This window comes from Physeter macrocephalus, chromosome 12 (assembly GCF_002837175.3).
Source record: "Physeter macrocephalus isolate SW-GA chromosome 12, ASM283717v5, whole genome shotgun sequence".
Lineage (NCBI taxonomy): Eukaryota > Metazoa > Chordata > Mammalia > Artiodactyla > Physeteridae > Physeter > Physeter macrocephalus.
In genome coordinates, this window is record NC_041225.1 from 40,786,264 (window position 1) to 40,809,579 (window position 23,316).

Consider the following 23,316-nt stretch of genomic DNA (forward strand, 5'->3'; position numbering starts at 1 on the left):
TTACTTTCACCAGTCTGTAAATTCACTGTGGGCTCCTGGGCTTCTTTCTTGAGCAGCCATTGCAGAGGTCTGTCTGCGCGCTCTGCAGTCTTCGCACAACCAGATAAGTGGGCTGACCGCCCCGCCCCGTGCCACATCCACGCGGCAATCTACAGCCTTTACACCCCCCCAGCCCCGCCCAGAGACCTTCCACAAGGCTCTAACCCAGGCCTTAGCCGGGCCCTGAGAGTCAAGGCTGTGAGGGTGCCCACCTGGAGCTAGAAGCTCAGATTGGGCACTGCGCTGCCCGGGACCCAGGCAGCCGTTGTCTTCGGGCTGGAGGAACTGGGCGCAGCTGCGAGCCTCCCGCTGCGCCCGCGGCCTTCACGCCCTGCGCATGCGCCCCGCGGCGAAGAGGGCCGAGAACAGACTTCAAATGTGCCGCCATCTTGGGCCGTGGCCGTCTTCCGGGTGCAGTGGACAGAACCGCCTGACCTGCGCTTGGGACTCTGTAAGTCCACGCTCTACTTTTTAATGGTCAGCTTGCTGTAGGCAGTATTGTTTTCGATGATGTCTGTTCTGCAGCCCCTCTGCCCCTTTGTTCCTTGAACCGTCGTGGCTTTGGCCTCAGGAGCGGGGCCGGCCCTCAGCCCTCGGTCTGTGGTGGGATCCCGTCAGCGCCGCGACCTCCCTGCCTCATATCGGCGTTCGTTATTCGGCTCCCCGTGGGTGCCGGGTATCGTTGACCTGAAAAATGCCATTTTCAGAGAGGGTGTATCCCCTAGGGTCGGCTCAGTGATGGCTGATAGTGTTGCCCGGGCTCTTTTACTGTGGAGGTCAAAAGGCATCAAGTCAGAGTGTGGAGGTGCTCTTCTGAAGAAACTGAGTTTTGCTGAGTCACTCGATTGTTGTAATACTTTAATACACATTCAAGAATAACTTTCTACGTTTTAGAATTTAGGGAAAAACATGCCAGCCCTTTGCAGTATAGCAGCTAAACAGAAGGTAAATTTCATCTCCCGCCTCCCGTTTTGCCAATTCCAACTCCTGATTTATCCTTCATCCCTTCATCTGTTTGCAGAGAGACGCATATTCCTGTACATATGTAGGATATCATTTTTATTTTCTATACTTTACTCTGAGGCCCCCCCTAACTAACTTAACAGGATTCCTAAGACCTGTTCATCAGAGCCAATAAAAATAGATGTAATTTACCGCTTTTCAGTAGTAACCAAAAGAATAAGAGATGCTCCGTAATTTATTTTACTCTTCCACCATTAATAAACTTTAGGTTGTATGTGTGAGTAAAATTTATTTTACTCTTCCATCATTAATAAACTTTAGGTTGTGTTCAGCTTTACTGAAGTATAAGTGAGGTACAACAAACTGCACATGAAGTGTACAATTTGACATTGGACAAATGTATATGCCCATGAAACTATTATAATCGAGATAATAAATATATCCATCACCCCCAAGAGTTTCTTCTGCCCCCCTCACTATAGATTAGTTTGCATTTTCTAGAAATTTTACATAAATGGAATACAGTGTATATTCCCTTAGCTTGCTTTCACTCAGAATAATTACTTTTGAGATCCATCTGTGTTGTGGTGTGATTCAATACTCTGTTCCTTTTTATTGCTGATTAGTTTCCATTGTGTGGAGTACAGTCGTATGGTTCCATTTTTACTTCAGGAACAAACTGGTCATTCAGATTTGGGTATTTTGCAGACATTTTCTTGAAAATGAGTGAAGTGAGCTTGACACTTTAAGGAAAACAACTGATGGTGTTTGTCAATGATAAAATTCAAGCTTTAAAGCCCAAATTGGAAAGGTGGAAAACTTGTGCCTGTCACTGCAAGCTTTGATGACTTCCCAGTATTTGAGTTTTTTAATGAGGTTGGTGGTGATATTAATTTGATTTAAGATGTTGAGTAATGTGCTATGTCAGTAGATGGAAGTTCTGTATAACTGAACCAGTATTTTCAAATGAATCAATGTAGTATCTTTTAAAATCATTCATGTTTAAAAATTCCATTCAAAATGCATGATAGACTAAGGGATTTTAAGGTAACAGTACAAAAACTTTATTTATATGGTTTAATATTCCATGTTGTAAATAATTTTTAAGAAATGACCACTAATAGAGTTTTTGTGAAAATCAAAAAAAGACTATCCTCAGTTATATAAAAAAGCTATTAAAGTGTTCTTCCCTTCTTTGAGTTGGCCAAAAAGTTTGTTTGGGTTTTCCTGTAAGATGAAAACCCGAACAAACTTCTTGGCCAACCCAATACATTATCTGTGTGTGGCCAGCTTTTATTCACGTACTTTACCCAGAACAACCTATTGCAACATACTGAATGCAGAAGCAGCTGTGAGAATACAGCTACTTTCTATTAAGCAGACATTGAGATTTTCAAAAATAGTAAAGCCATATTACTCGTTAAATTTTTTTGGTTCTGAAAAATAATCTTTCATGAAAATATTAACATTTAATGGGTTTATTGTTATTTGAAAGTGAGTTCCTAAATATTTTAAAATTTTCTGTTATTTCTAATGTGAATGTTGACAGAAGCCAGATAAATGCTCTTTGGGTTATGTCCTAGCTGGGGCTGCTGTAACAAAATACCTTAAACTGAATGGCGTATGAGCAAGAGAAATCTATTTCTCACAGTTCTGCAGGCTGGGAAGTCCAGCATCAAGGAGCTAGCAGATCTGATGTCTGGTGAGAGCCTGCTTCCTAGTTTATAGAAGCCTGTGTTTTCATTGTATGCTCACACAGCAGAGAGCAGAGAGAAGCAAGTTCTTGTGACTCTTATCACTAATCACTAATTAGTGAAGGACACTAATTACATTCACGAAGGCTCAATCCTCATGACATCAGCTTACCCCTCACATTGGGAGATAGAGTTTCAACATAAGAGTTCGGGGAGAAGAGGACACACAACCTCAGTCCATAACAGGGTCCTTGCTAACTTTTAGGTGTATAAAAGGGTCCTGAGGCCAAATATTTGAGAACCACTGGTTTAATGGAACTTTTTTTGGTGCTAGAGAAAGAGGGGTTGGGGGGTGGCTAGACACAACTAAATTAGAGGAAGCTTGCTGTTTTAAATAGTGGTCAGGGAATGCTTCACCTGGAAGGAAACATTTCTGACCAAAAACTTGAAGGAGGTGAGGGAGCAAGCTGTGCTTTGGAAACAAGAGGCTCAGAACCCAGAGGCAAGAAGTTCAAGGAATGGCAAGATACTGTAGCTGCAGTGTGATGAGTGTAATAGGAATAAGGTAAGAGATAACGTGGGAGGTCCTGGTGGTGGTGATAGCGGTTAGATCTCATAAGGAGAGGACTTAATAAGCCATTGTGATGGTTTTAGTTTTTAGGAGCTACGGAATTTCTTGAGCCCAGTAGTGCATGTTGTGGTCTTAATATTTTAAAAAAGATCATTCTGGTTACAATGTTGAGAATAGTCATGAGTGGGGGTAGGGTGGGATTAAGGATAGAAGCAGGAAGACAAGTTAGGAATGCAGTATTACAGATGACAGAAAGGTAGTTTGGGCCAGGCTTGTAGCAGCAGAGATGGAAGAAAGTGTCAGAATTTTTCTATGCTGTGAAGATGAACCTAATAGGATTTCCTGATGGATTGTGTGTGGGATGCAAAGAAGTGGAGTCAAGGGTGATTGAAGATATTTGGCCTGAGCAAATCTTCTTTATGTGGTAGATTATATTGACTTTTAATTGATGTCAACTTTGTTATACCTTCATTTTTTTTTGTCTGTGATTTTTTAAAATTTTAATTTTTTTTGTAGCCTCTAGGTTTTGTCTCTTGAAGAAAGCTGTAATGTAAGATTAGATTATTTTCTACTAATTCTCTTAGATGGTTTTAAAAAATTCTTTATCTGCTTGGGATTTGTTTTTGCTTTTGGTAAAGCATTTTCTCAACCTCTGCACTATTGTCATTTTGGTGTGGATAATTGTTTTTTTGTGGGAGGTTCTTCTGTGCATTGTAGGATATTTAGCAGTGTCTCTGGCATATACCTACTATATGCCAGTGGGAACGCCTGCCCTGACCCAGGCCCAGTTATGACAAGGAAATATATCTCCAGACATTGCCAAATATTCCCTGTGGGACAGCATTGTCCCTGGTTAAGGAACTACTTCAATAAAGAATGTTAAAAAAAAAAAATTGAAGCCCTGATTTTGAAATACATAATTTAAAAAGTTCTCTATGCTGTTTTATTTCTCCTGCGTCAATATCCTGAATATTGATATTCAGGATAGACTATCAAAGACCTGAATCTAGAAACCATTTAGAATGTATGGAGAAGATAGGAGGAGGAAAACCAAGGCACAGATGCTTAACTTGAGCCAGTCTTTTGGAACATGGTAACCTTGCCACAATAGTAGTCAGAGTTTGACCAGAATTATCTTAAATTTTGAAAAAGGAAGAATAAGCTCATTCTATCCTGTAAGGGTGTTTTACCTGTTTTTGTTTGTGTTTTTGGTTTTGGATTTGTATCTTTCACCTTTTTCTTGTCCATGGTTACATGGGTTAGTTGAAAGAGCAGTGTGAAACAGTGGGAGTAAGGTACATGGAGAACTGGACTGAATCAGAAAACATAAATTCAGACTTCTAAATTTCCTTTATCTTCACTTTTTTGATCTGAAAAATGAAAATCTTATTGAAAAGATCAGTTAATGTATTGGAAACTTTTTTAAAAATGTAAAGCATTATAAGGAGCTCTTAATATAAGGAAAGAAATCCAAATTCCTTTTAGAAAATTTACAAATTAAAAATTTAAAATTACTTACATGGCTCAACTATATTTCTCTTGGGCACCCCCCTCTCCCCCCACACTGGTCTAGACTTATTAGATGTGAATTCATAGAAAACAAATCTCAAAACAATAAGAGTGACATCATCTATAATATGTATTCTGTAGAATCAGGGAATTTTAGTATAGGAAGGGCTTTCCATATCAATTTTAATAGTGTTTATGGATTGTATTTTTGCAAAGCTTAGGGGAACTGTGATGCTGTGGATTTTTTTTTTTTTTTTTTTGTGGTATGCGGGCCTCCCTCTGTTGTGGCCTCTCCCGTTGCGGAGCACAGGCTCCGGACGCGCAGGCCCAGCGGCCATGGCTCACCGGCCCAGCCGCTCCGCGGCATGTGGGATCTTCCCAGACCTGGGCGCGAACCCGGTTCCCCTGCATCGGCAGGCGGACGCGCAACCACCGCGCCACCAGGGAAGCCCCGATGTTGTGGATTTTTGACGTAAATTTAATTCATGAGTTTGTGAATTTTGAATTTAACTTTTTAAAATAGTATGCTTTTTTAAGACGAAATAAAACATTTAAATATGATATACTAAACTTAAAAGCAGCGATGAGCACTAATTAGTGCCATCAGATTAATTTGTTAAGTTGTGGTTCTACTATATCTTTATTTGAACTTATCTGTATCTGATGATGTATAATTGTGGAACTATTATATATGTCTGCGCCTGATTTTTTTTTCCCAATACTGTTACCAAACACAATATTAAGGCAGATTGTATGATGGAGCTGCTATAAGACTGTGTTCATCAGAATGGTTTTATTATTCTTATTTACTGGCTTTGTAATTAAATTGTATAAATTTATGAAATTATTAGAACACCACTTGCGAATCTAATTTATAGATGTTTTATGTTTTCTGTTAACTTTTTGCACCTTATGTTAGATTAAGAAGGATTTCTCCTATTGCAAAAAAAAAAAAAGGTTAGAAAAACCCTAATTTAATTCAACCCTCTCATTTTACAGATTTAGAATCTGATTCTAAGGAAAAACAGTTCCCCAAATTTCATACTGTTAATTGAGTCTCAAGTAAAACTCAAGTTTCCTGATGTCCTACTCTTGTGTACACAGAGTTAGTACTTTCTGTGAATATGTTAATATTCTAAGGAATATAATATTGAATAGAATTTGGCTCTAGAACGTCTTTATTTAAGTTATATCTTTAAATAATTGTCCCTTGTATAAAATAATTGGTTTGGTTTTAAATTTCCTGGGTTTTTTTTTCCCTAATTTTCTCTGAGTTGTTATAGTTTGATCTTCAGATACACAAGGATAGGAGCTTTATCCATGACCCAGGGAACCTTCTTCATGATTCTGTTGAGCAAGCATTGGAGAGGCAGGTGAAGAAAGCTGATTGACATTCACAGAATAGGTTATTCTGTCTACCTGATTAAGAATCTTTTCCATAGTGAGCCCTTTGGTGTGCATCACATGAGATCTACAGATTTTCTTTATGTGCCAATTCTGAGAGGCTAATCCACATGCCTCTTCTTCAGACTTGTTTTGTTAACAAATCCTCCAGTCTTGCTCCTTCAGAATTACTAATCATCCTGCAGAAACTATTAACTATTGCCTACTAATATGCATAAGTTCTTAACTGAAACAGTTTCTTTTTCAGGCAAAATAGATGTATTGGTAGTCCTGTCAACTGTGAATATTTCCTGGGATGCAGTGCTTCAGCAGTCTATTTCTGGAAGTTAATGCCACTAACTTCCAGATTTCCAGAGCATGTGCAAATCAGGCTCAGATTTTTTTACTGCTAACCTCTGTGAAACTCCCCATGAGGCCATTTATATTGTTTGAGGGAGGGATAGCAGTGTGGAGGAGCAGGCTTCTGGTAGTTTGAGTAACCTGACCATGCGTATTCCTTTGGGCTTTCTTTGGCTTATTTGGTAAATACCCTATTCATTTAATAAAGGAGTCCTTTTGGCTACATTTGCTTTTTATACCTAAAGAGTGTATTGTTCCTGAAAGACTTATGTATTTTTTTCTTTTTCCGATTTACTCAGGTGAATAGTCACAAGACCCTTTGGGTAAATGCCAGGAAGAATGTTCTTGGTATATTCAAGTATATTCGAGCACAGTATCCTTTCTTAATAGTACTTGGTCTTCTTTTCATGTAAGGTATTATAGGTCTACAAACTGACTAAAGTCTGGGAAATGAGTAGAGGCCTGTGACTTTAAATACTGGCGGCTTATTCTGATATGAGTCTTTAGTGTATTGCTCATTGATTTTTATTCTTAAGGACTCCAGGGTCAAGTGAGTATTGTCTGGAATCTGTATAGATCAAACCATGCTGATTATCACCCCAAATTAATTATCTAGGAGGAAATAAAAACGATACTCAGTACCCAGAAAACCCTAAATCGTACCTCTTTCTCTAGCATTCCAGTGGTCTGTTTCACTTGGCGGACTGGGTCTTAAGTCTTAGAAACGGCTTCTGTTGTTATTTTATCTCTGAGATAACAACATTTATACTTTGATAAGGTTTTATATTCCTGTTCTTCATGATTGTCTTCCATCTTTTTATCCTTTTCTTCTGAGTTTTTGGGTATTCTCTCAAAATATTCTTGTAGTCTATTTATTTTTATTTTGTGTTGGCTTTCCCCTTTGTAGTTTTGAATCTTATGTGTGTGTAGTTTTTCCTAATTTCAGTTGTTGCATCTTAATGACTACTTAGTCATATAAAAATGCATTATTTTCTTTTGGGCTTTTCAAAAACAGGAATCAGACTTTTGAAAAACAATTTTTTTTTGCTGTTTCCTTCAATACATTTATTCCTGAGGGGAGCATTTCCTTGGTTTCTTTTAAGTGGTTCCCTCATTTGTTTAGCTCTAGTACTTTCTCTCTCTCATCCTCCTAGAAAGAAATTGTCAACTATTAACTCAGAGTCAAGAGGGAGTTGGGCTGTGTCCTATCACTGTAGATGTTGGTTCTTACCTGAATTTGGGGGCTATTTTATACTTCTTGAATATTTGCATTACAGTTTTTAGAATCCCAGCAATCTAGAGAAAATTAGCTGGAGCCATAGTTATAGTAGAGAGCTTTGCCTCTGTGTTAAAGATTTCCTGTCCCCCTCCCTCCACACTTTTTGTGGGTACTGGTGTCAGTGGCAAGGCCTGGATGTACTTAACCTGCCTCAGGGTCTTTCCATGCCTGTCTTTCCTTACTGGTGTCCAGGACTCAGCCAGTTGCCCTCAGAGAAGAATCCTGGAGTTGTATAATGATGCTGATAGGGTCCCAAATATTGCTAATTGACACAGAGTGGGGAGTGAACAGTGTGTCCCCTGTTGGTTCACCATCCACCCTTGCTTCTAGCACTCACCCCCTTGAATTATGGGTTGTTGGAAGAGGTCTGAATGAGGGAAAGTAGTTTTCTTACAGGAGGGGGAGGAGTTTTCCAGTAGTTTTTATTTGGCTACCTTTTATTATAACATACCAGTCCAATAGCTAGTAGAAATTTGTTAGTCTCTGAAAAATATTGCTTTTTTCTGTTTTCCAGTGATTATATATATTCTCCCTATTTTTTATGTTCTTTTGATTGTTACAATGGAATTTTTTGAAAGTGTGGAAGGCAGTGAACAGTTAAATGCATTTTGTTTCTCTTCATCTTGTCCAGTGTGTATAACTTTTACCAACATGTTCAGTTTGGTAAATGCAGGCATAGAATTATTTTTAAGATTTGTGTTTACATATATATAAGGCTAACTTCATTTAATTTTGACAGCTGTCTGTCCAGAAGCTAATAGGTACTTATTATTTGCTTTCATCTCTGTTACCAACATTTTTAGATGTGGATCTGACAATATCACATATAAAATGTTTTCCCAAGGACGTTCTGGTGAAATTTCAAGGCAGAAATAATAGTGAATGTGAGCTTGACTACCACATATTGCAGAGGGAAATAGAGCATATTCCAAAAGTAAAAAATAATGTGGACATTGATGAATTTTGTTTGGTAGAAAAAAGAATATCAGGAGAATGGCAGAGAAGAGTTGTGGAAAAGATAAATGATCTGTATACTGTGCTCCTCATAGATCGCGGAGAAGAACTGAGAGTTGACAATACGCAGGTTGCTTCAGCCTGTGGCAACTTATTTGATCTACCACCACGGGTAATGTTTGGCATTTTTGCCAACATATTACCAACTGGGGAAAAATGGTCTCCTAAGGCTTTGAATTACTTCAAGTCATTGGTAGGACTACAAGTGAAAGGTTGTGTACAAGCTATTTTGCCTCTTCAGATGATTCTTCTTGAAGTGCCAAAAATTATATCCCAGGTTCTTGAATTACAGTTAGGGAGACTTATTGATGGAGATTCATTTTGTCGTATTGTGGAAATGGTAAAAGAATCCCCCAAACAAATGCCAGATTCATTACAACATAAAAGACCTGAATTATCATTAAGTAATAATGATACTTTACTTGATATTTCAACATGTTCTGGATAATTTGCAACCATTTTTGTCAGTGGGCAGTATTGAAAGTGTAAAAGTATCATCTGCCGTGACCCCAAGTACATTTTATTGCCAACTAATTAAATGGATTCCAGAGTTAGAAAACTTGACAGTGTGTTTGACTTTGCATTATGATATTATCAGTCAAGAAGGTAGTCCCACATGTGATAATTTTGGAGTACTTTGTGTTCCCAAAAGGAGAAATGGACAGTGGCATAGAGGAATTCTTCAGCAGCTTTTGCCCAATAATCAAGTGAAAATTTGGCTTATGGATCATGGCAGTAGTGAGGCTATACCCTCAATTCACGTAAAGAAACTTAAACAGGATTTTATTTTAGTACCATTATTTTCATTTCCATGTTCTCTGACATATTTACACAGTCCAGAGATGCAAGAAAATTTCAACTAAGTGTATTTAAACAAGGCTTGTTAGGACAAATAGTATATGCACACCTTGATTGGTTCAGTAAGGATGAGCATTTGTATTATGTAACATTACAAACTCAAGAGTCTACAATTACTTCTAAGTGTCTGCTAAAGACCGTAGGCACACAAGTACTTCGTCCAGTGTCTGATTCAAAAATCTCTAATATGTTGAGGCAGACTAGTGCCTCAGATGTAAACGGCTTTGCAATTGAGAGTTTTATTGCAAATACTGAATGGTCGATAGATTCTCTAAATAAAAAAGACACTTTGAAAGTAGATTTTCCTATTAAAACTGTAGAAATGGAGATAGAAGCTGTCTACGTAGCTTTTGTAGCATATGTATTAAACCCATCAAATTTCTAGGTACGTACTAATGAACATCAGAATGAATTTCAAGTTATAATGAAAAATATAAACAAATTTTATGATTTGTGTGAAAATGATGAAATGATTCTAAGAAATCCAGGACCTGGATTATTTTGTTGTGCTAGATACAGCAAGGACAGACTTTTTTTAGAGCTGTCATTACTGAAATTAATGGTTATAAAATTAATGTTTATTTCTTGGATTACGGAAATACTGATTCCATACCATTTTTTGATGTAAAAATTTTGCTTCCAGAGTTTTGTGAGTTGCCTGTCTTAGCCATGTGCTCTTCACTTGCATATATATTTCCTGTTGAAGATTTATGGGTGAAGGCAGCAGTTGATTACTTTAAAAAATTGTCTTGAACAAAGCAATTTTGCTTCAAGTTATAGCAAAAAAAAGATGAGAAATATACTGTAAATTGTCTTGAACAAAGCAATTTTGCTTCAAGTTATAGCAAAAAAAGATGAGAAATATACTGTAAATATTCAGAATATTGAAGCCTCAGAAAATATTGATGTTGTCTCTCTTATGTTACAAGCTGGATATGCAGAATATTGGGAAGTAGAACCAGAATGTTGTCCAAAATCTGTAAGTGAATATTCAGTGTTAAATTTAAAATCTAAAAAAAAGTAGATATTAAGAAAGTCATATCTGCCCTTCTTGAAGGACCTAAACCTAAAAAGTACCATTCAGATAAGCTAAAAGGAAGTAACTTTTCTTTGTTAAAGTCCCCAGCTGTTAACTTCCTAGATTTAAAAAACTCTTTCACCTTATCTGTGAGACCTGAGTCCCATGGCCTTATAAAGAATATGTGTTTAAACCAGGAACAGTCCTTGAAGTTAAGTGTTCTTATTAGTGTGGCCCAGGTGACTTCTCATGCCAGCTGCAATGTAAGTTAGAAGACTTAAAATTACTAATGGAACAACTTCAGGATTATTATAGTGTTCATTCTGATCCTTATCAGATTGGGCAGATTGCTCCACAGCATGTGGGATCTTCCCAGACTAGGGCTTGAACCTGTGTCCCCTGCATTAGCAGGCGGATTCTTAACCACTGCACCACCAGGGAAGTACACTTAGATTATATTAAAACTCTTTTTATAGTATTAATCATTTCCATAACAGACTTGTTTCTAAGCATTCTTCAGCTGCAACCTGTAAATTTTGAAGTGTTTTCATTTTTGAAGTTATTTTCTAATATCTTTTAATTTATGTTAATTTGGCTCCAATAACAGTGAATTTTTTTTAGTTTTTGTCTTTGATATTCATATTTTGCTATTTTAAAAAAACAGAGGCATGTTTTCATATCATATATCCTTTTCAGGTGTGCAAATCAATGATTTTTTTTGTGGACTATCATCATAAATAATTTTTATAACATTTTTATCATCCAGTATCATTCTTGCTGCACATTTATTGTTAATCCCTTTATTTCCTTGTGTGAATATACTAAGCTTTGGCTCTTTCTAAATTTCAACTATTATGATTAATGCTGCTGAAAAGATATGTATGCAAGCATTTATGTGAATATATATATTCATTTCTCTTAGATCTATACCTGAGTAGAATTATTGGATCCTATGGTAGATTCATGTTTAACATTTAAAGAGTCACTGAACTGTTTTCCAAAGTGACTGTACTATTTTTACATTTCTCCTGGTCATGTGTGTGTACCTGGTTCTCTGTATCCTTGTCAATATTGATTACCTGTCATTTTTATTCTTGCTACATTAGTATATGTGAAATGTTATTTTCTGGTTTTAATTTGCATTTCACTAATGACATTGGGCATTTTGTCATGTGGTTATTAGTCAATAATAAATAAATATGTCCAAATTTTTTCACCATTAAAATATTTTTGTCTTGTTGAGTAATAAGAGTTCTTTATATATTCTGGTTACAAGGCCCATATCCTTTATATGGTTTACAAATATTCTTCCCCGTTCTGTAGGTTATTTTTTCACTTTCTTGATTGATGCGCTTTTGAAGCATAAGTGTTTTTAATTTTGGTAGAGTTCAGTGTACCTGTTTTTTTCTATTGTCACTTTTGCTTTCAGTGTCATATATAACAAATCATTGTCTAATCCAAGATGGTGAAGATTTACATGGGTTTTTCTAAGAGTTATAATTTTAGCTCTTATATTTAGGTCTTTGATCTAATTTGAGTTAATTTTATATACGGTGTGAGGTGGGGTCTAACTTCACTCTTTTGTGGGTGGATATCCAGTTTTCGCAACATCATTTATTAAAAAAACAAAAACAAAAACAAAAAAACTACTCTGCGCCTTCCCTGGTGGTCCAGTGGTTAAGACTTCGCCCTCCAATGCAGGGGGTGTGGGTTTGATCCCTGGTCAGGGAAATAAGTTCTCACATGCCTCGCAGACAAAAAAACCAATACATAAAACAGAAGCAATATTGTAACAAATTTAATAAAGACTTTAAAAATGGTCCACATCAAAAAAAAAATCTTTAAAAAAAAAAGACTATTCTTTGTCCACTGAGTTGTCATGGAACCTTTGTCAGAATCAATTGACCAAAAATGTAAGGATTTATTTGTGGACTCTTAATTCTATTCCATTGATATATATGATTAGTCTTATGCCAGTACCTCACTGCTTTGATCATTATAGCTTTGGAGTATTTTTGAAATCAGAAAGGTAAATCCTTTTTGGCTCCTTTAGCTCCATTACATTTCCATATGAATTTGAGGATCATCTGGTAAATTTCCACAAAACAGCCAGCTAGAACTTTTATAGCAGTTGGTTGAATCTGTAGATTAATTTGGAAAGAGTTGCTATCTTAACTGTATTGAGTCTTCCAATTTGTGAACAGGGAATATTTCTCCATTTGTTATTTAATTTCCCTCAACAGTGTTTGTAATTTTTAGTGCAAGTTCAAGTCTTGAACTTCTTTTATTTCTAAATATTTTCTTCTTTTGATCCTAAAGTTTTTTTTTTTGTTTGTTTGTTTTTTTTGTTTTTTGTTTTTTTTTTGCAGTACATGGGCCTCTCACTGCTGTGGTCTCTCCTGGTGCAGAGCACAGGCTCCAGATGTGCAGGCCCAGCGGCCACGGCTCACGGGCCCAGCCGCTCCGCGGCATGTGGGATCCTCCCGGACCGGGGCACGAACCCACGTCCCCTGCATCGGCAGGCGGACTCTCAACCACTGCGCCACCAGGGAAGCCTGATCCTAGAGTTTTTATTTAATTTTTCCAGTTGTTCATTTTCATCTCTAGGAAATTGATTGATTTTTAATTAAGATCTTGTGTCTGGTGACCTTTCTGTATTTGTTCATTGGTTCTAATTTGTACATGTGTTTATGGGTGCATGTACGTGTTCCTTTGGATTTTCTGCTTACAGGATAGTGTCATTTGCAAATAAATTAAAAATTTAATCTTCCCTTTCCAGTTTTGATGCTTGTCTTTATTTTTCTTATCAGATTACAGTAGGTAGAACTTTCAATATATTGTTGAAAAGAAGTTGCGAGAGCAGGCATCCATGCTTTGTAGTCTATATTAGAGGAAAGGCTTTCTGTTTTTTCACCATTATGTATGATATTTGTCATAGGTATCTTAACTCTTAATAAGGTTGAGAAAGTCCTTTCTGTTCTGAGTTTATTGCGAGTTTTATCATGAATAGATGCCTGATTTAACTGATTATTTTCTCTTGCTTATTGATCACTTTTTCCTGCTTTAATTTTTTAAAATAAATTTATTTATTTATTTTTGGCTGCATTGGGTCTTTGTTGCTGTGCACAGGCTTTCTTTAGCTGAGGCGAGCGGGGGCTACTCTTTGTTGCAGTGCACAGGCTTCTCATTGCGGTGGCTTCTCTTGTTGCCAAGCACGAGCTCTAGGCATGCAGGCTTCAGTAGTTGTGACTCGCGGGCTCTAGAGCACAGCAGGCTCAGTAGTTGTGGCACATGGGCTTAGTTGCTCTGCGGCATGTGGGATCTTCCTGGACCAGGGCTCAAACCCATGTACTCTGCGTTGGCAGGCGGATTCTTAACCACTGCACCACCAGGGAAGTCCTCCTGCTTTAATTTTTAAAATTACATTGTGGATGATGTGGATGTATATTGTAGTAGCTTTGGGGTTATGTTGTTTTTTTCCTAAGAGTTTTTTTTTTCATGTTAACATTTTATTTAAACCAGTACAAACACCATGCTTAACAGAAGACTGTCCAAAATAAACATGCAGTATGAACTCACACAGACTGAAACCACAGCTTCAGAAGTTGTGTCAGCTGTTGATTTTGTCAGACGATGGCAGTAAACTGTTAAAATTCCCAAGACTAAACCATTAATGTTTCAAGCCTCCTGAATGAGATTACATTGGATCATCTAAATCAGTGGGAACTACCCTGCCAAGTTAGTGATCTCAAACAATATTCAAATAATTACACGTATATGAACTAGACTCCAAAAAGCAAGAAAACGGTTTCTTTCACAGCCTTAATGTAGTTGTTTTAAATATCATAGGAAGATGATCACTGATTTGAAGTGTCAAATGGGATAATAAGAAACAAATTTCTCAAGAATATTCAACTTGGCACCATTGATGTTATGTGGCCTAAAAGAGTTACATTCTTCCAGAAATACAAAATAAGATTTGTCCAGAAATGTTTGAAACATTTCTTCACATAAGATGTAAAGGTTCAAATTCTGTAGATTCCAGTATTATCAGTCTGTTGAACAAATAGGGAGAGGAACCGTACTAAGAATATTTGAATTGATAGATTATGAGTTACTCTCTAGTTCCACCAAGCAAGTTTTTGTTCTGGTAGGTACATAAATTGCTAATGAATCACTTGGATCCTGTCGAGATTTAGTTTAAGAACAGATCTAATTCAGTTTAGTTTTTCCTCTTTATTCATGGTCCCCACTTCTGTGGCATAAGCTTTCTTGGGTCTCAACTGCTGAATGCCCAGGTTGTTTTATAGGGTGCTTATACTCTAGTTTGGCCTGAAATGCAAAATCGTTTAAGCACTCTGTTGCCTCCAGAATTTCTTCTCAATTTCAATCTCTTAACCACACCAAATAGAGTCTTGCCCTATAAATATGCATCTTAGGATTTGGCTAAGGACCTGGGGAATTACCATGCAAGCCAATGGGGTTCACTCTTTCTGGCCCTCACTATGGCATCCAAATTCCAGCTACCACGCGGCACCTTGAACTTTGATTTCCGCATCTTTAATTCAGCAAAATTACTGTTCTGTGCTTGGCCTACATTTCTTGAACTGTGGTCCATGTAATTTTCCTAGGGAGAGAACTTGGATGAATGTAGGGATTCTTTCATGTGTGTCCCCTTTCGCATGGATTACAACCCTTCATGGGTGCTTGCAAACAGTTTTATATATTCTCTCTAGGTTTTGTGTCCAGTTGTTTCTAATAGGAGGGTAAGTCTAGTTCCAAGTACTCTCACAGCCAAGACTGGAATTCCCTTGTTTTTCGTTTTACCATTGGACAGCTCAGTTTTCTGTATTTATGTTTGGTAGGTTGGTTACGTTTCCTGATCTCGGAGAAGTAGTCTGATATAGCAGATGTGCTGTGGGACCCAGCAGCATGTTCCCCTCTGGTCACCAGAGCCATATGCTCTAAGAGTGCCCCCTGTGTGTGCTGCATGAGTCCTTCTGTTGTGGCAGGGCCAACTACTGCGGGCACAGTGGTAGGTGGTGGTGTACCCTGGCCCAGTGGGTTGCAAGGCTGTGTATCAGGTGGCTCTAGGCCTGCTGGAGGATGGGGTAGGCTTCCTGTGTGGTTGGCTATGTGGCCCAAGGGGGCTTGGGGCTAGTGCTGGTCCACAGGAGGGTAGTTCATGATCCTACACTGTCTGTGTTGCCTGGGGCAGCTTGGGGCTAGGGCAGGCCTTAATCCTTGCAGGGCTTTCTGTGTTGACTGGAGTTTGGGGGGTGGTGCCTGCCTGTCGGTGACTTGGGCTGGCTCCTGAAGTAGCTGGCTATGGGACCTGTGGGAGCTCAGGTTTTGTGCTAGCCTGCTGGTGGGCAGGTAAGCCACCAACACTTATAGGCTAGAGGGAGGATCCAAAATGGTGCTTGCTAGCACCAGTGTCCTCGTGGTAGAACAAGGTCTCCACATGGCTGCTGCCAGCATCTGTGTCCCCAGGGGGAGTTCCCTGTTGCCTTCTATCTCTCTGGGAGACTCCAAGATTTGCAAGTGGGTCCTTTCAGATCACTGCCAATGTGCCGGGATACAGAGCCTGTGAGATTTTGCATGTGACCTTTAAGCATCAAGTCTCTGTTTCCTATAGCTCTCTGGCTCTCCAAACAAAAATCCTGCTGGTTTTCAAAGCCAGGTGTTCTGGGGCCTCATTTTCCCTGTGCAGTACCCTTAGGCTGGGGAGCCCAGTGTGGAGCTCAGATACCTCACTCCTCATGGAGGAGATCTCTGTGATTGTAATATTCCTCTTGTTTGTGGGTTGCTGATGTGGGGGTATGGGTCCTCACTATACCATGTCTCCACTCCTCCTACCTGTGTCGTTGAGTTTCTATCTATATGTCTTTAGTTGTTGAAATATTCTCTGCTAGTCTTCAGGTTGATATCATAGATGGTTGCTCCTGTAAGTAGTTGTAATTTTGGTGTGTCTATGGGAGGAGGTGACTTCAGTGTTCTTCTACGCTGCCATCTTAGCTACCTCTCCTCAAGAAATCCCTATCATTCTTTTTTATAAAATATTTATTTATTTATTTTCTTCATATTTTTGGCTGCGTCGGGTCTTAGTTGTGGCATGCAGGATCTTTTCGTTGTGGCATACAGGTTTTCTCTCTCTAGTTGTGGCATGCAGGGTTTCTCTCTAGTGGTGGCGCGGGCTCCAGGGCGTGTGGGCTCTGTAGTTGTGGCACACGGGGTCCAGAGCACGTGGGCTCATTAGTTTGCGGCACACGGCTCTCTCGTTGAGGCGTGAGCTCAGCAGTTGTGGTGTGCGGGCTTAGTTGCCCTGTGCCATGTGGGATCTTAGTTCCCTGACCAGGGATCGAACCTGCGTCCCCTGCATTGGAAGGCAGATTCTTTACCACTGAAACTACCAGGGAAGTCCCCCCATCATTCTTAATGATTATAGTGAGCCCAGAATAAAGGCAGCACATTTCACTTTAATTCCTGGCATGCTGTTAAGTCACTACAGAGCCTTTGCTCCAGTGTATTTCTTAAGTCAGTTGTGAAGAGAATGTTCTTTGGATGTTCCTTGGGGACTAGGGAATCAGTGAACAGGTCACATAATAAATACACGTGATTGTTATATCCCCATGGCTTTGGATTTCTTTTATATCAGGGGTTTTCAAACTTTTACATATATCATATCTCCTGGAGGATTTGTTAAAACACAGATTTCTGGGTCCCACTGCCAGAGTTTCTGATTTAGTAGCTCTGGAGGAGGCCTGAGAAATTTAATTTTAAGCAGTCCCCAGGTAATGCTGGTGCTGCTGGTCTGGGGGCCACTATTTGAGAATCATTGTTCTATATTATACAAATAGAATTTTGGACATCTCGTTTTCAATGTGGGACACCATTGAGTCTGCATTTTACTCAACCTATTGAGCAAGCTGTTAGAAGCACTCTCAGCTACTTGACCTAACACATTGCAGCAATTACACAGGCTGAGATAATTGAATGTGTTCAAAAAACTCTTGTATACTCATAAAATACTTCAATAAAGGTTAAAAATACAGTATGGTAGGAAAAAGAAAGTAAAGGCACACATATGAAAAGCTTTTTTCTTTTCTCTGTCAACCAGGACGCGCTTCATACTTAGATTGTGTATACATCAGAATACATGATGGTTCACAAGATCCCTTTGACTTAGGAGAGCCACCTACTCATCTGAGAAAGGATCTTTCATCTCCCTGTGGTTATTTTTTATAGATCTATGTTTTGTTTCAGTGATGCAAAAATGTTAAGTTTTATTTTGCCCTTTGCACTGTTGGTTTTGTTCTGAGATTTTCCTCAAATTTCTTTTTTTTTTTTGTCCACTCATGTTGATTAATGAAGGGACTTAAAACAGTGAGTGGAACTTCTCTATTCAAGGGCTGAGGGATGATCTGACAGGAGCAAAGCATTTTGTTATGTTGGTTTCTCTTTGGTCTGTTTTCCCTGCTAACAATCCTCTCATCTACTGCTTGGTGGATATATGCCAGGCTGTCAATCTGGGAGCTAAATTAGGAAACAGGTCAATGGATTCCATGTACAGAATTTCATTTTGTCTCCAAATTTTGAGCGCAGTATGTTACCCATGCCTTCTGTTGCGCTTGGCATTACCAAATTAGGAGCCTCTCTTTTTTCTGGTGTAATTTTTCTAGAGCAGTGGATTGGAAACTTTTGTTCTCAAGTTCCCTTTATAATCTTAAAAACTACTGTGGATCCCAAAGAGCTTTTGTTTATGTGGATTATATCTATCAAAATTCACTATGTTAAAAGAAGTTGAAGATTTAAAATATTCATTATAAAATAATCTATATTTTAATTTTATATTGTAATTTTAAGACTAACATAATTCTATGAAAATATTTCTGAAACAAAATAGAAGAATTGGCGTTGTTTTAAATTTTTGTAAATTTAATGCCTGCCTTTGTGGAGGATAGCTGGGTTTCCCTATTTGCTTCTGGATTCAGTCTGTTTCTATATCACATGTCATGTAGTTCTTGGAAAATTTCATTCTGTACTCATGAGAGAATGAGAATGGAAAAGGCAAATCACATCTTAGTATTATTATGAAAATAGTTCTTACCTTAGCGACTGGTAAGGTAAGAAGGGGTTTCAGGGACCCATTAGTAGTACCCAGACCACAGTTTGAGAACTGCTGCTTTAGAGAATAAACGTACCTTCCGTTTAGTAGTGGAGAGGTAATCACCTAGGCATTTGGGGTTGGGCTTGGGGTCATTGGTCTAATTTCTTCTATACAGAATCTCAGTAAATCCTTTTTCTTTTCTTTTTTATGTATGTATGTATGTACGTATGTATTTGTTTAGTTATTCCTTATCCACTCACCTCCTCCTTCATAAAAATAAAACCTCACTGTAAGGTATGCACTTGGAGATGCTGTTTCAGATATTAAATGATTGGCTCTCATCCTGTACCATGATTCTGTTGTCAGAGCAGTTGGGCTAAAGTTATTATCTTCCTAGAAGAGGAAAGAGAGGAAGGGAAAGTTGGGTGGAGATGGCAGACAAACTGTAACTAGGGATGAGACAGTATGTCTTTATCTCCATAGTCATCTCCTAGCAAAATCTGCCCAGATCAGACCATTGGAGTAGTTATCAACTAGTTTTCTCTTTCCATTGCTGATATTTTTCTGCCCTTTGGATTTATCTTTTTATTTTTTCCCTGTTATTTTAATAGGGTTTTGAGAGGCAGCAAAGATATGTGTTGCAGCCATTAGTTCTTCCGTCATTATGCATAGTTGACAATAGTACTTTGGTCTTCTCCACCATTTATTTCTTGATAAATTAGAGGATTTTATTTTCCAAAAATGACCACAGTGCTGTCTCCTGTCCTTATTCTCTTCTTCATAGAGTGTAGAGAAGTGATGCCGTGTAACTTCCGAGGCTTGGTCCTGAAGGCTGTGTGCCTCTAACTTGTGCACTGGAATATTTGTGCTTAATGCTGAGGTGCCATGTAAGAAGGCTAGTTACGCTGACGTTGCCATGCTGTGAGGAAACCCAAGCCACATGGAGAAGAAGTGTTTAGGCACTTTTTTGGTAGTTTCAGATTAATGACCAATTTAATATCACCTTTATATAAGGCCCAGACACTGTGAAGCAGTGCTCTATCCTATCTGAATTTCTGCCTCACAGAATCTGTGAGCATAATAATACCATTATTTTTACCACTAAGCTTTGGAGTAAGTTGAAATAATAACTGGAACAGGTTTTGGTACCAGAAGTGAGAGGCTGCCATAACTTTTGGACTGAGCAGTGGGTAGAAACCAAAGGGCCTTGAAGAGAGGAAACCTGACCAAGCCTCAAGGACGCTGTCAGTGAGGGCTTTGAGGAAGTTGAGGAAAATGTTGGAAGCTGGAGGAACAGAGACTGGAAATATTTGTCAGTTAAAGAAAATTTAGCAAAATTGTTACTGCCACAATATGGAAAACTGAAAATGTACCTAATGAGCTTGAGGAATCCAGCTAGGCTAAAGAGGTTTCCAAGCAATCACTGTATTCCTGCTGGTCTCCTTCTTTTGAATGAGAGTGCCTACAGAAGTTATTCTGTGCTTGTCCCACAATTGTATGTTAAGTATGTGTGGGGTAACATGCCACTTTGTTTCATAGGTCTTCAGATCAAGAGGAGCTGTACTTGAGGAACTTCCTCTTGGGAGCCTAATCTACCCTTGGACCTAGAGGTTCAAGACTGTCCTGATGCCATAATAGATTGAGATTTTGGAGGTCTTGGGGAAGGGCATAGTGTATTCTGCATATGGGAATGCTGTGAATTGTTGTGGCCAGAGTGAAGACTGTGTTACATTGTATTATCCTGAGATTGTCACAGTAATATTTCCCATCTCACATGCTTTTATCCAGTGTGACCTTGCCATTCTTCACCACTTGGATCTGGACAGGCTTGTGAATGCTTTGATCAAAGCATAGGGTAGAAGTGATGCAATGTGGCCTTACAAGACTGGCTCATAAACAGTGATGCAGCTTTCACCTTATTTTCTGAAATAGTTGAATGTGGTTGCCTGGACCATCATGAAAGAAATCCAACTTTCAGCATGCAGGCTGGGGAGGAAACCCAAGACACATGGAGAAACCATGTATAAGGATTCCTGTCAACAGTTCCAGAACCCAGCCGTTTGAGTTGTCCTTGGCTGAGGCCGTGGGCATTGTGCAGAGACAAGCCAACTCCATCATGTCCAAATTTCTAAGCTGCAGGATGCACGAACTTGGCAAAATAGTTGTTTTATACATTAAGCTCTGAGGTGGTAACTAGCTCTGAGGTAGTAACTAGAACAACTGGATAACGTAAACACATTATAAGAATCATTAGACCTTTTTTTGGTGTGTATAGATGTGGTAAAGATGCTCAGTAATGTATAAAGTATGAGTTTCAGTGAAAATGTTTATGACACACATTTTAGCTGCCTAATGACTTACTTATTCATTTATTTGGTTTTGGGATAATAAGTCATGTGACTATATCTGAATTCTAGATAGTCCTTGTGCCATTGTACATTAGTCTGTACTGGTTTATTTGTAAACATTCTATTTAATTTGTAGTTCTACTTGACTAAAAATGGAATAAATATAATGATTCTTTCAATTTTCCTCCATATTTTACACATAATAGATATGAGATAAATGCGTATTGATTAAATATTAAATTTTGTCATCTTATCAGAGGGCATAATTCATGAGTTTTTAAAACAAAATGTTTCAGATGACTTAGGAAATAGGGAATTATATATCAATATCAACCCCTTTTTTATATGGGTTATAGTCTGTCTATTAAGGAACTTCATTCCTTGTAATCTCTACATCTAATTTGAATATTTTTTTTGAGGTAAAGAAAAATGTTTAGCAGTTAAGAAAAATGTTTCTATAATTTTTTTGGAGGGTTTTACTGACATCTAGTGGCATTCAGTCCTATATGGTTTAAATTCCTTTTAGTTTCCTTTATTTCTATTCATTTTTCCGTGATTGTCTTCTCTTAATTTTTAAGCCTTTTTTTTCTTTTTTAAGGAAAAAGCTATTTCAGGTGCCTAAAGTAAGGGTGGCATTTTTTGAGGATGTGTGATGTTATACATGTACCTTATATATAATTTAACATAAATGAATAAATATAATCATGTCATTCATTTTTAAGTATAGTTGTTTCCTGCACTTTTTCTTTTCCTTCATTTGCTTGGATTCCCCTCCCTTCCTCTTTTCTCTGTTCTAATAATTCATATAATTTCTGTTTATATAATTCTTCCATCTCTGCCCTAAGGTAGGTCATAACAACCAAATTTTCTCCATGTGCATATAATTCAGTGCATGAGTGAATTTAATGATGTTAGCATATAAATACAATGTACACATTTTTGTTATGTTTTAGAAAAAATGATCATACAATTTTCTGCATTTTGCTTTTCTCACTTAGCATTTCTCATAGAAATCTAAGATAAGTAACCGACTACTTTTATTTTATGTACTCATAATTTTAAAAAATATGGATATATTTTAATTCTGTTTTCAGCAACTTTATTGATAGACATTTATCTTTGCAGTTTTTGCCACCTTGAATACAGCTGTAATACACATCTGTGAGTGTATATCCTTACATAGGGGTAACTTTGTTTCTCCGAGATAGCTTTTTAGCGGTGAGATTGCTAAGTAAAAGAAGGTATCTTTAATTTTAATAGTTGTTACCATATTGCTTTCAAAAACAGCTGAAATATCAGTGAATGATTTATGAGAATACCTTTTCCCTACATTACCATTAGTAGATTTTATAGCATTTTAAACATTTTTGCCTGTATGAGGGGTATAAAGTGATTTATTATTTTAATTTGAATTTCCTTATTACTGGAGAATTTAACAACTTTATATGTGTTGACTCTGAATTTATTCTTCTATGAAATTTCTAATTTTAACTTTTGTAGTTTGTCTATTATGTTAACACTTTGTTTATCATCCAATTTATAGATATTTTGTATGGAAAAAGATATAACACAGTTTTAACTTTTCATACAGTTGAATGTGTTTATCTTTTGTTTTTGAGATTGAGTTTCCCAGATGTAGTTAAGAAAGTCTCCCTTACATGTGGATTGTATTCTTCCAGGTTCCTTCCCCCCTTTTTTATTTTGCAAAGTTTTCATTTTCTGAGTGTTACATTTAAGCCTTAATCCAGCTTAAATGGAATTTAATGATAGTGTATAAATACAATGGATTCATTTTTGTTATGTTTTAGAAAAATAAGATCATACAATTTTCTGCATTTTGCTTTTCTCACTTAGCATTTAATTATTTTAATAAATTTTTAAAAATTGACAGATAACATGCACAGTCAAGTACAGTATTAATTATCGCAAAGGGAACAGACCCATGTAATCATCAACCAGTCAGAACAATTCTTATGCCTTCTTAATTACTAAGTCTGCAGTATCATATCACTATCCTGATATCTATGATAATCACCTTCTTGCTGTGTTCTGTATTTTTACCTCCTAAGCTGGGTCCCTAAACATTATACTTCGGTTAGTTGGTCATTGACCTTAATATAAATATGTTCATATAATATGTTTTTTTTAATATTCAGTATCTTTTGCTTAA

At 37.6% G+C, this 23,316-nt stretch overlaps 1 protein-coding gene across 1 annotated transcript; it reads left to right on the forward strand.

Annotated features, from left to right (window-relative positions):
- Window positions 1-948: 948 nt before the first annotated feature.
- On the forward strand, window positions 949-11,268 carry TDRD15 (tudor domain containing 15). Its single transcript, XM_028496583.1, is given in 8 exon segments — window positions 949-984; window positions 8,538-9,242; window positions 9,244-9,649; window positions 9,652-10,197; window positions 10,200-10,416; window positions 10,466-10,683; window positions 10,686-10,850; window positions 10,853-11,268. Coding segments are annotated over 8 exon segments (2,709 nt in total).
- The last annotated feature ends 12,048 nt before the right edge of the window (window positions 11,269-23,316 follow it).